The sequence below is a fragment of the Catharus ustulatus genome, chromosome 1 (genome assembly GCF_009819885.2).
Source record: "Catharus ustulatus isolate bCatUst1 chromosome 1, bCatUst1.pri.v2, whole genome shotgun sequence".
NCBI lineage: Eukaryota > Metazoa > Chordata > Aves > Passeriformes > Turdidae > Catharus > Catharus ustulatus.
Genome location: NC_046221.1, coordinates 19981289 through 19994895, shown reverse-complemented (window position 1 = coordinate 19994895; position 13607 = coordinate 19981289). Strand labels below are relative to the sequence as shown.

The following is a 13607-nucleotide window of genomic DNA, read 5'->3' as shown; positions in this document are numbered from 1 at the left end:
AAATATAAGATCACTCTCTTAATGATTAATTTACTGTTTTCAAGTAAAACAGTGTTTTAGGAATCTTTAAGAGAAAATCAGTGAGAAATTAAACAAATAGAATCTCTTCTGCTTTGAATATAACATCAGATGAAGGAGACACAATAATCTTTTTTTTTTTCCCTTTTTTTAAGAGATTTTGCAATACAGCATCATTCTTCAGTTTTATTGTATTTTAATTCGCTTTTGTTTCAAGCTACTTATGAGAGACTTAAGTCTAGGAAGTGAGATCTCTAAGCTAGTATTCTGTGTACTGCAGTGCAGAGGTAGCATCAGCCCAAATCTATAAGGAATGTGCTCAGAACCTTCTCCAAACAGGACTCACTCTCAAGCAATGAAACTGAAATAAGTAGATAGGTGATATTAGAAGTGTCAGAAATGATATAAATTGTTCTATGACTTGGGGAAAGACAAATTCATGGACAAGGTCATTAAGTTACGGGCAAATAAGGAAAATCTTTTCTTCCTACTGCCTCCTGTTTCTTTGATGTGCCTGTAAAGCTCAGGACTGCACTCCACTCCTTGCTGAGAAAAGGAGGAGACATGGAAGGAACACAGCTCATCATGGAATGCTTCATTTTAAAGCTACTTGGTCAGCATTAAAAGACTTTAATAATGTTACTACACCAAGGAAAATAAAACTTCATTAAAACCAGGCTGATTAATAGATTTCATTTGTACACTATGAAAATAAATTTCATTCTAAACCAAGAACAAATGCCTGAAAAGTAAACAATGCACCCAAAACTAGAGAAAATAACAGTGACAGTTAAAGTCACATTATGCTCATTCTATACTATTTTTCTGTGCTTTGCATAACATAAATCATCTTTATAAGATTCTGGATCATTAATGTTTGTCAGGAAGATACATTTTCAAAGTAACCTAAAAGCAGAGATGGTTTTCTGTAATTTTTTATAAAAGTATGTAAAAAGAGTTTTACTTCTCTAAAACTCTGAAAGGTGCTGTAGAAAGGGGAGTTTATTGATACAGTAAATCTCAAAAGTATTTTTACGGTATTAATAACAAACAGTTAATATTTTTTTGATGAATCATTTGAAAATATTCGGTCTCTGATTAAAAAGCCCTCAAGTATATTTGTTTTGAAGAGTCAAGGAATATTTAACAAATGTTTTCATTGCCTCCATCCATTTGGTAAGCTCTGCTTCATTTCCTGTGGCTCTGCTGAAATAAATATCTGATGGGAATGAACCAGGAAAATATTTTGAGCCCAGCTTGGAATATGAATAGAAGGAGAGGTGATCAAGAACAAAGTCTATGTTTCATTGCAGATATAACTAGGAAGATTGCCTCACAGAAGAATATTTATAATTGCATCTGGAATACTTACTGTGTGGCTCTGAAAAAGAGTGTATTCACTGGAAGTTTCTTTGCAATATCTTGTAATGGAAAATCAAAAAAATCCTTGTGCCTGCTTTGGAGTCAGTTCCTAATGTTGTTCTGACTCTGTTAGAAATGTAGCCTTGAGAATAATGGTGGTCTCTGATGGATAGAAAAAATATTAAACTCAGCCACAAAATGAAAGGAATTCTAAGACAAAACGAAATCCTTCCTCTCCTTTATTCTTACTAGCCCCAGGTGAATTAATGAGGATATTGAGCCTAGTAAGTTGTACCTTCCCCCTTGAAGTGCTCAAAGAGAGGCTATAAACACCTTAGATTGTCCTTCAGATGAAGGCAAGCATGAGGAAGATTCTGAATTGCAGTGGAACAAAATCATTACGAAAGAATTCCCCTCAGACCATCAGAAAGCAGATAAAAATCCTCTGAATATGAATATGAATTTTCTGATAGGGCTAGGCATATAGATCTATAGATCTCCAGAGGTTGTGGCCTTAGAAGTAGTTCTGCCATTTGCTGAGAGTGATTATTACTCAGCACCATGTGCCAGTGGAAGACTCGGACCCACTGCTGCAAATCAATGTAAAAAGTTGTCCTTTACTGTCCGCTGCTCCCTTAGTGATGGCTCCTCACCTCAGCCTGACCTTTCCCTATGTTCAACCCACAGAGGGCAGTGATGTGCAATTAATAATAACTTCAGAGCCTTAAATGAAAACACCATCTGGTTTTAGCAGTCTTAGTGTGTCTTTTTGGGAAGAACTGACATTTTTTTTTACTTCATCTGTCAATAACGTTGAACTCTTGGAATTTCTCAGGTTGAGTTTAGGGAATTAAAAAGTACAGAATTACAAAATAGGTTGTAAAATTATGTTATGGGGAAATTTCTGGAGCTTTTTGTAATAGTATTGCCTGGTAATTGTCTGCACTGATAAATAGTGAACCATATACTGTGAAGCAATAAGTCTAAAGCAAAAACACACATGCAAATCTAGGATGTGTTCTATTCTATCCCATAGTACAACCATCCTATAAAACTTGTAGTATGACCAACAAACAATCCTCTTTTACCATTTCTGTCTACATAAAGCCTATATGCAGCTAAACTCCTGAGGAGTAGCAGAAAAATGAGATTCCTGCCCTGACCAGCAACCAGTAGAGTCACCCCACACACACATAAGGACAGGACCATTCCCCAAACTCACAGATCTGAGCCACCTTTTATCAGCCTGTTGGAGCACAAAGTTTGGCTGAGCCTTTTGTCACCAACCAGCCCAGGCTGAAGAGAAATCTACACTCAATATGAGTAGGTCTCAGCAAAAGATTAACCTCTTAAAAGCAGAAAGAAAGGTGACCAGCCTTCTCTACACTGAGCATATTTCTACTTGTCATATATCTCTTTTACATATCTCTCCTTTACAGGAGTACATGTATACAAGAATGAAAGATACGGAAGCATTTCTGGATGCAATAGGCAGGTCAAAGCACAGAATAACTTTTCTATCCCCCTCAGGCCATATTTGTGTTTGTTTTAGAAGCAAACACATTCTAAAGATATGAAAGAAATGCTGAAGCACAAGACAGCTTAAAAGCCTGGAGAATGCAGAAAACAAAACAATAATTCATGAAATGGAGTCTGCAAAGGTGCAAAGCCATGATCCTCTCATGCCAAGCATGTGCCCAAAATTGTGTAGCTTACAGCCCTGAGCCAAGCCAGCCCCTCATCTGGGACTTGGGAGAGGGGGAAGGCCAAGTTTACATCTTGTCTCTTCTTTTCCCACCTCCCCTTGGATGTTTGATGCAATGTGTTGGTTGTATGACTCTGAAGGGACTTTGCACTGTGCGTTGGAGCAGCCTTCATGTAGTTATGCAGTGTGTGAGGGTGCTTTTCATTTTGGTATGTAGAGCTGTAGCTGAGCAAGTGAAAAATCAGCCTTTCATTCTTTATGAAGTGCTATTGTGGTGTAGGAACTCCTTCTGTGGAACCCAGACAAGCAGAGAGATGTCTCTGCTGCATTTTATTTGTGCACTCATATTCAGGAATTTGTGAAGTGCAAGGAGACTGCCATAAAGTTTCCATCTGGAAAAATTCTTCTTAACAAAAAATATTTCAGTGTCTCGCTGTATAAAAAATGCTCCAGTGCCTATAATTGCATAAAGATTTGATATGTTACGGCTGTGATGCCATATACAAATTGATTCCTGCAACATTTTTATGTGGTTATTTCAAAAGAAATATGTGATCTCTATCACTTGTTACTCGCATCCTTTACTCAAAAATCAATGTGATAAACACAATGTTAGTCTGAACAGAATGTCATGTAATGAAATATAATGTGAAATCAATCAAAATCTGGCTAGCAATAGACATGAGGCTCATACTCTGGTAAACTGTGTAACATTTAACACCTCCAGCTTTTGTATACTTATCTCTGTGCATTTTAAAAAGCTCCAACTACATTCAATCTTAAATACATCTACTTTTGTAACAGATCTGAGGCTTAATGTTCAGATAGAAAAAGTTTTGAATTTTTCTATCATGCTCAAATGCTTGAATATAAGGCAAACCCCTTATCATTCAGCATTATTTTAATCTATTTAATTTTAAGTTTCCTAAATTCACCCCTAATACACATCACTGAGCTACTTTTGTATAATTAATCAGTGATTTATTATAAGTAATATCCATGAAAATTAATTGCACTTAATTGCACTGATAATAGGCACAAAAGGGGCTTCTTCACTGGGAAGGTGGTTGGTTCCTGGAACAGGCTCCCCAGGGAAGTAATGACAGCGTGAATCATGTCTGAGCTCAAGGAGCATCTAGACAATGATCTTGGTCATGGCTTAGATATAAGTACTCCTGCAAGGAGCAAGGAGTTGGATGTGAAAATAATCATGGGTCCCCTTCAACTTAAGATGATCTTTGGTGCTATGACTGTTCAAAGAAAGGACTGATGAGACTGATAGAGTTAATAGTTTCACTGGGAGAAATTCTTTAAGAATACCATAACTGGTTGTCATCAACTCTGGAATTAGTGGTGCAAAGCACTTCCAAGGGCCTGTTATATTATTTTCACTTTAAATGGACTGTGTCATTGGCTTTAAACAAATGAGACATAACTGAAGAAGCAATGCCTGAACTTGCATCTGTAGATGCTTGTGTGCTCAGACATCATGACATCATGGGCTGCTGTCACCGCTGTTCTAACATCTTTAGTTATGTGCAGAAATAAAGTTATTCAGCTAAATATCTATGACTTTACACAAAGTTATAAAAATTCATCAGTTTTTTTCTTTCCTGGTTAGCATTTTAAACTAAAGTTACAATTGTTTTCAAAAATTTCTTTACTGTTCATTATGATTTTCCAGAACACCCTTGCCAAGCCAGACTTCAAGGGTCTCTATGCTTTGTTAGGTCTGAGGATCTCCTTCTAAAAGATATCAGCAATTCTGTGAGTTCCCTGATTCACAAACAACTAATGTAATATTTGTGTGAATGCTTGTCTGCACTTTCTTATTCAGAATACAATATCTAAAGCACCAAGATTCATTTTCTCATCATAAATATGCATAAGGCATTCTTATTAACATAAATCTGATCTAACAGGTTCATCATGGATAAAGAAATGTAATTAATTTTCTTCCTTGCCTATTTTACTGCTGTCTCTATTTTCCTTAGATTTTGCTTGTTCATGCACTACAATCTCAGAACCTTTGTTATGCATTATATTCAACTGCTTGATGCATCTCACAGTGTTTTTCTCAACCCCAGCTGGAGTACTAATGACTTTTGCTAAGAAAAGAGCAGGAAAAAAATTTATTTACAGTTTGGATGGTTAGTCAAATAGTGACAAAGAAAAATAGATTTAGACATATACAAAACTGCAAATATTTCCTTTTGATGTCATTGTATATATGTGCCATCCCTTCATAGCAAGGAAAATTGGTGTATCTGCATTCTAACACTACTGTTATAAAATGAAGCATGTTATTTGCTGCTGACTTGCCAAATTGGTAGTGTGATAAGAGGTCTAAAGAAAATCTTTAAAATATATTAGTGTATTTGTAAGACAGAGTATTCTTATTTACCTTCAAAAAAACTATGCTAAATCTATGGTTTTCACATATTTGTTAGTTTTTCCTCCTCTTTATCATGATTATCACAACTTTTTAAAGAGAGATGGATACAATTATAAATGGTAGAGTAGCTAGCCTTGCATCCAGTAATATATTCCAAAAACAAAGAAGAGTTTTATATAAAGTGAAATACAACTCTAACAAAATTGATGCTTTTGCAGTTCAATCACACACAAAATAATTTCTCTACTGAGACTTTATCTGCTATTGATGGTTGTTATTTGCACAGTATTCATCTAATTTCACTACCTAGCAAAGGATCTGTTTGCCAGTTCTTAACACAACTGCATGGGCATCTTCAAGTTTTCCCTCTGTTTTGTTTGGTTTGGGTTTCTCCCCACAAAACTTGTCTTTGATAATCCATACTTGCACATATCTTACTATCTATAATTTATTCAAATTTCAGACTGATGATGGGATTGTGAAAATATGGAGTGAATCAGGAACTCATGGTGACGAGTGGAATGAAGTCAAGTTACACTTGGGGAAGCTAAGGAATTTTGAAATTATCTTTGAAGGCATTCGTACCAGAGACCTGGGAGGAGGAGCAGCAATAGATGATATAGAGTTCCACAACTGCACCACAAGTAAGTAAAAGAGGAAAGTTTCTAGAGGAGTGCTACATGAGAAGTAGGAAGTCCTTGTTTGTTTTTAAATACATCATAATTATACTGCTTTCGTCCTAATTTCACTGCTCATAAAATCCGTTTTGAATAAATTGTTTCTGCTCTTGTAACTTTAAAACTCTTTTCTACACATACATTCGTGTGGTGTTCTCACACTAAATTATGGCAGATAAATCCAAGACATTACTAAGGTTTTGTTTCCTTTATTTTGTTTTGAATAAGAACTTTCCTTCTTTAATCCATTGGTAAGTTACTGAATCTGTGATGTTGTATATAACCATTTCGTGTATATTGTGTCAGATTATATTTTATGAAACCTGTGGCCCCTGTGTTTTATTATAAAACACATACCTCTCACCATAAAAGTAAGTGGAGAATACAAATGAATCTTTGTCAATATTCTTTTTCCTAGTTCAGTTGAAGCGTTAAGGTCAGCAAAATAAAACTTTTGACTCCTTCACAGAATATTTAATTCATATCTCTATGGACATAGGCTAAAATAAGAACAAAGTTTGCCCTTATTAAAAACAACAAAAACAACTGCAAAAAACAAAAACAAAAACAAAAACAAACCAAAACCAAAACCAAACCAAACCAAACCAAACCAAACCAAACCAAAAAAACCAACAAACCACCGAACAAACAGTAACAAAAAACCCGGCTAAACCCAAGAAGATAAATACTGAGCAGTTAGATCATGGCTTCTCTCAGGAAAGTATGTGGTCTTTCTATCTTTTAGGAAACAATGTGGTACAACATAAGTGATTTTGTCAAATCAGGTGATCATTGCAGATGCCACGTATCAACACTGTATGAGTTTTGTGGTAGTTGTTTGAGCAAGCTTTAATCTCCTGCCATAGACTGAATGTCCGTCATCAACTGAGGTATGGAAGATGAACTTCTGAAGAACATCTCTTGATCTAGTTTCATCTAATAAATGAAGGGTTTGCATTCAGAAGTTGTATAATTCAAAGAATGGAAACTTGATACAACCTGGGACCTTCTTCAGAACTGCACTTTAATCAAACTCTAAGGCAGATGTACTCTTAAAAGCTCTATGAAACACGTGAGCATTAGTGAGCCCCTTGTCTTTTTCCGAAATGCTTCATTGTCCCCTTTGCTGTGCATGTGATTGTGATCCAAAAAACAATGGTAGATAGGTAAGGATGCCCTGGTAGGAGATTTTAAGCCAATATCTATCGTCTTGGATAACAAAGTGGATGCTGGTCTCTCTTGCAATTTGTTGTCAGTTGTGTTCACATGTAATAATTCATACAAATGGGGTCTAGTTAAACCACATTTCTGGGATTCTGTTCTTCAGACAGACACTTCAAAAAGACACTTCATTATTAATTTCACAGTCATATTCATGAAGATATTCAACAAATAAAAATAGTAGTGTTTATTTTTTAAGGAAGAAATAGTATCTCATTAATATCTCGTTAAGTTCATAAAGATGGTATCAACATATCTTAATACAGTGTAAAATATTTCTTCTTACTCTTCAGTCCACATATTATATAATAACCTGGAAAATTATATCATACAAGCATAACTGGAAATATCTCAGAGTTGTCATTGCAAGGAAAGAAATTGTTTCAATAAGGATTTGGAAAGCTGTCATATGAAGTATCCTCAGTCTCTTAAAATGTTAAGATTGCTGAAATTTACATTGGTTTTAGTCTATGACCCTACAAATCTGAATGTTAACAGTATTTTATAACAGGTATTGCATTAAAATACCTTTGCAGTGAAACAGTTCAGAAAGTAACTTGGTTTATTACTTTATAGCAACTATTTGTTTTACAGCACTGCTTCCAGAAGAAGCTCTGCTGGGAAAGCAGGTGCACCAAGTGCTCCAACCACTTTCACATAAAGCTTCAGCATAGTCATATTCCTGTGTATTTTGCAGAAAATTGGGGTTTATGAAGATGGATGATTCAGAGAAGGCTTTTCTCTTAGAACTTTGATATGTACAACTGAAACTCAATATGCAATACAAATTTTTTTAAGATCGATTTAGGAGAGTTGGAGACCCAAGATGCTGATCCTTTATAGAGTTGTCACCTGCATGGTCATTGCTTTTGCATTCTAATAGGGTGTAATAAAGACTGCTTTATACACTCAGGAATTATTTCCTTTCAGCATCTCTGGTAGTGTATGCTAGGTACAGCAGGGTTATCATTAAAGTTTAGGTGTAGGTATCCTATGGGAATGTGTTTGCACTCATTCCTTTGCTTTCCAGCAGGATCAGAGGCCTATAATTTGGATTTTTTTTCAGCTCTATCTGTGTGTATCTGTGAAAATGCATGTCTGTAAAAGAAGCAAAACAAAGAAACAAAACCTAAAAAAACAACCCACACCCCACCACATCTCACCCCAGGTCTACCCCCTGGTTTTCTTATCCATATGAGGATACTTACCCTCAAACCAACATTAAAAGAGAATAATTTTCACATCAGCTCTGCACTCTGTAAATGAATTTTTGTCTTCTACTCCACAAGTTGATACCTGCTTGCTTAATATTCTCAAAACTTTTGGTATGCTGGCCTTCCTGTTGGCATGATGACACAAAGGAGCCTGGTCTGACCTTTCTCCTTTTTGTTATTGATTCTTTATCTTTGTAGAACAAACAAGCAAAATACGTTTTGCCAGTTTCTCAAAAATAACATTTCCCACCTGACCCAAGCCTGGGGCATTCAGGATAGAGAGAGCATGTCTGTACAGATTGTATTTTTTGCAGCACAGAGTTCACATTTTATTGTGTCTGTTGTAACAAAGCTCAAAGTCAGCAAACACAATCTTACTGTGGCAAACTCAAAAAGAAGAGTAGCATACAAAGCTGATGGGGTGCAGGGGCTTCTGATCAACAAAATTATTTGGTTTACAGCACTTACCCATGTTCTGTGTTTGTAGCTGTGGAATTGCTGGCCTAGACATATGACAAGGGTCTTCCAGGACAACTGAAACTGCATTTGTATTTTCTGCTTGGTCTTATTTTGTTAAACTAAAATTGTATATATTATGGGTATTCTGGATGTGTTACATAAACAATGGAATATAACATGCACAGAAAGAAACTAGGAGATTGAAAATAAAACTTGAAAACAGGTTTAAAATAAACAGAATGGAGTTGAAATGAGAATGCAATAAATTTCACGGGGAAAAAAGTTGAATATTTTGCTGCTTCTCAGCAGACAGCATTTAGAGGTGAAAACTAATATAGGAGTAATTCTGGAGCTTTCAAATATTTCGGGATAGTCTCCTCCTCACAGACTGTCCTTTTGGAATCCACTGAATGGTATTCCTGGAACATGGTTTACAGTCAGCACAATAAAATAATTGCCTCTTTGCAGAAATTATGTACTCAAGTTGAGACAGTGAAAAGGAAAGAGAGAGGCAGCCCATGTGATATATTTTACATGTGAATATTAGATCTGTTTTCTACAATATGGTAATATTCAATGGTTATTTCATTGCTTAATATATCTAAATACTTATTTTATTTTACATGTGTTATTCTTCAGCTTGCTTCCTACAGTGTGTTATAAGCTGTATACATCCATCATAAGAGTAACTGCACTGAGGTGGATCCTTTGCTCTTCACTTACATAGCTGGGATTTACATAGCTCATTTTATATTAGGATTTTCAACTAATTACAGAGAATCTTTCCCCTATTTCCTTTTAAAAATTATTTTGTCAACAGCTGATATAGCAGTAGAATACTGCAAATGACTCTATTAAAATCTGAGCTTCAGAGGCCCTCTCCTTCTAGGCTCATTTTCCTCAGGTCTCACTAATTTCCATGAAATCAAAGGACAAGAAGAAACTGTGGGTTTATTGGAAATATGAGGTCTAGGAAATATTGTCAAAGATAGAATAAAACAGAGATATAAAGGAGTCTTATCAGTTGGTTTCAAGAGGGTAAGCAATGTCCTGGTAACTAAAATAAGTTAAATTCCAAATCTGACACATTTTATTTTACAGGCTAAATTTAAAAATATGAAAAATCTTGAAGTTGCATCACAGCTGGAAAAAAATTTTTCTTAAATTAACCGATGTATTGATATTTTTGTCACCTTCTTGTACAATAATTCTATATACAACTTTATTGAGACTATGTGACCTGAATTGAGTTTACTACCATCCTTTCTTGTGCTTTTTAATAATTGACTTTGACCATGCATGAGGTTATTTAGACTCTGGAAAAAAAAGTCTCCTTTTTTGCCTTAGTAAAAAGGTAAAATATCTATGAGGGTCACACAGAATAATCCCTAATGATATTTTTTACACTTATGACATTTTACTTCATGATAATATGGTCTCCTTTCATTAAGGAGCACTTCAAGCATTATTGATCTGCTTTCCCAGCTGATGGCTCACTGTCAAATAACAGTGAATCAAGAGCACAATTTCTCAGTCATGCTGTTAGCAGAAGTCTGACTTTTGTGCATCTGTAATTTTAAAGAAAAGGAATTTTGTACTCTCAGATGCTCAACGGGCAGTATAAGCATGGACATGTACGTGACTCAGCCAGATCATACACACTGATTTTGGCATCCCAGGCCACCACCTCAAAAACTAACAGGGGAAGATAGGTGAAAATAAGAGAGTCATAACTCTGAATAAAAATTTGTCAGAAATTCCTAGAACATTTTGAAATTACAGTAATTTCATGATTATAAACTGCACCATTTTGACTAAAATTTAGGTCTGAACCCGAAGCGCGGCTTATAATCAGGTGCGGCTTATATATGGACAAAGAATGAAAAGTTGCTCTTTTCGTTTTTAGGACAGGTGTCTGCTGAGAAAGGCAGGAACTTCTCTTTGAAATGGAGAATGTAAACCCCCTCCCTCCAAATTATAATAATTTTGAAATCAAGGGGCTTTCAGGCAAAAAATATGAGAATTAGAAATAACAGTTCTTTACTAGGGAAATTAAAATAGAAATGCAGTACTACAAAGAAACAAACTCCAAATCCTGACAAAGTCAGAGTACAACTTGACACCCTGTCAGGCAGGGTGTTGGTAGCAGTCCCATTAAATGGTGGTTGCAGTCCTCTTGCAGTGACAGATGTGATTCAGTTGAAGCAGTGCTCCTGTACAAGGTGCAGTTTCCCTCCAGAGGTCCAGTGGTGATGTGGAGAAATCCGGTTTCCCTCTGGAGTCCAGTGGAGAAAGGGGCTCCCTTAGTGTCCCAAAACCTCTGTTTTTATCTTGGTAAGAAATGTTGGGCTCTTCCCCCTGGCTGGAGCAACTTCCAATGGAATGAAGTAATTTTATCAGTCACACAGTGGGACTCAATGGGCCATTAGCAGAAAATGACTGATGGAGGAAGGATGGATTGTGAAAAGATAAAGAACAATGCCCCACCTGGTTTCAATGTATGGCTCATTAGCAGAATATATGCTGTTGAGATAAGGGTCACTGCCCCCACCCTCAACAGATGGTGATAGAACAGATACCTTTTTTCACACTCTGTATTGTAACGTGCGGCTTATAATCAGGTGCAACTTATATATGGACAAAGAACGAAAAGTTGCCGACAGGAATAAGACAAAACCATGGTGTCAACTCCAGTGACATTTGGAATCAGACTTCACAACCTTTTCTTCTAATGTTACAATTATATTTAGTTTTTAAAAGAAAGAAAAGCAAAAATTCCACCATCTATTAATAGGAAATCGCTTCACCAGATTGAGCTGAACAGAAATTTTCCTTAGAGTATAACAAAGCTTGCTTTCCTGGCAGTAAACTTTTTCCCTTTCTGCTCATATCTTTGTATTCCTCCTCACCTACTGTTTATGGCAAAGACCATAGGTGAAGGTACTGAAATCCTTTGAACAACTTTACTTCCATGCTCTCATAAACAAGAAGCTTTGAAAGTCTCAGCAGAAAAATCCTTTCTCATTAGAATTCCATCCTAGCTTTGCAGATCAGAGAGACAATAACTAAAACATCCTAGGGTTTGAGTATGTAGGCCAGCTTTTTTATTTTTAAAACAAGACAGTGTTTTCTTTGAATCCTCAGCTATGCATCACGCAAAGCTTTATGTTTAGTGGAGAATTTAGTTCCTTCTTCTCAAACACTTGACAGAAGTTCAAACTCTGATAATAGAAGTATTCAGTAAAAATCTGGCCCAGAAGTGAGAGGGAAGGGAATTCAGACAGAGAGGACTGCCAGACCTAAATTAGTCACTCAGGATATTCACTGATGTAATGACAGAATGTATGCCCAGTTTTTTTAATTTTCTTTTTTTTCCTTCCTTCAAATATTTTAATGATTTACCATGTCTTTCACTTGTTTTTATAAATAGGTCAATGTCAGGGTAGTCTGATATGGGGCACTGGAATCACATGACCTGACTAAAACGTTTCAGTAAATGTGTTGAAATCAATTATAAACTTCATAATAGTTCGTGTAATATTTGGATTTTGCCTTTACAAGGAAATTATTCTTTGATTTCACTGTGAGCTGTGAATATCAAATTTTCTGCTACATATTTAATCTTCTTCATTACAGAAAAAGAAAGCTCATTTTGAGAACTCTAGAAATTTTGGTAGCTTTAGCTTACTTTGGCTTAGTGTAACATACATTAACATGAATGTACTTCATCATTTGAGGAAAAATTTTACTGAACACAGATCTCATTACACTCAGCAGAGGGTACAGATATGCACAATTGGGTTCTAGACAAGAAATAATCTCCCTTTTGGCAATGTGAAGATCAGTCAGAGATGCTTTTCAGAGGATATCTCTTCTACATGCCCTTGTAGGAAGGACTTAGTGAGGAAGGCAGTGTGCTAAGGATAGATGTGGAGGAAATTCAGGCTCCCCCAGCCCAGCCAACCAGGGCTGCCAGTTACACTGGCGGAAGATGTCAATGCCTCCAAAAGTCCTGTTATGCGGAAATGCTTAAACTGCATCGAATATTAGGACTTCCTTGAAATGTTTGAAAAATATAAATTAATTTTTACAAAAGGGGTAAATATGATACAGTCTGGATTCGGGGAAAGAATTTCATTTGACAGCCTTCTCTTAAAAAAATTTTAAAATGGAATAAAGGGAAATATGGCAACAGTTTGAAAACCACAGAACTGTCTCGGTTTTGCTGCATTGTTCAGAAGTCATTAACATACCTGTAAACTAGGGTTTCTGTTTCTGCTTATGTAAAAAATGCATGAGCTTAACCGAAAGATTTGTTCATCATCTTTTTGCAACTCTCAGAGATGTACTAGGAATGCCACAGATTTTGAATATGAGAAACAAGAAATAACTTTTACCTCATTTTTCATGAAGTGACCTCAGTGGCATTTTAACTTTCTGTTTATCTCACAGGAAGCTTTTGAAGAACATTTGCTGACTCCAAAGATAATTTGGTTTGCTAGCACATGATTTAAACTCAGATTTTCGGTTAAAATTAAAATCTCATCATTTTGACA

General features: G+C 35.8%; 1 protein-coding gene across 1 annotated transcript in view; it reads left to right on the top strand.

The window, feature by feature from the left end:
- Positions 1-13607, top strand: part of MALRD1 (MAM and LDL receptor class A domain containing 1) — a 245179-nt gene that overhangs the window by 138774 nt on the left and 92798 nt on the right. The window contains exon 28 of the mRNA XM_033071306.1: positions 5944-6124. Coding sequence (XP_032927197.1) covers positions 5944-6124 — 181 coding nt within the window. The remainder of the gene's footprint in view (positions 1-5943; positions 6125-13607) is intronic.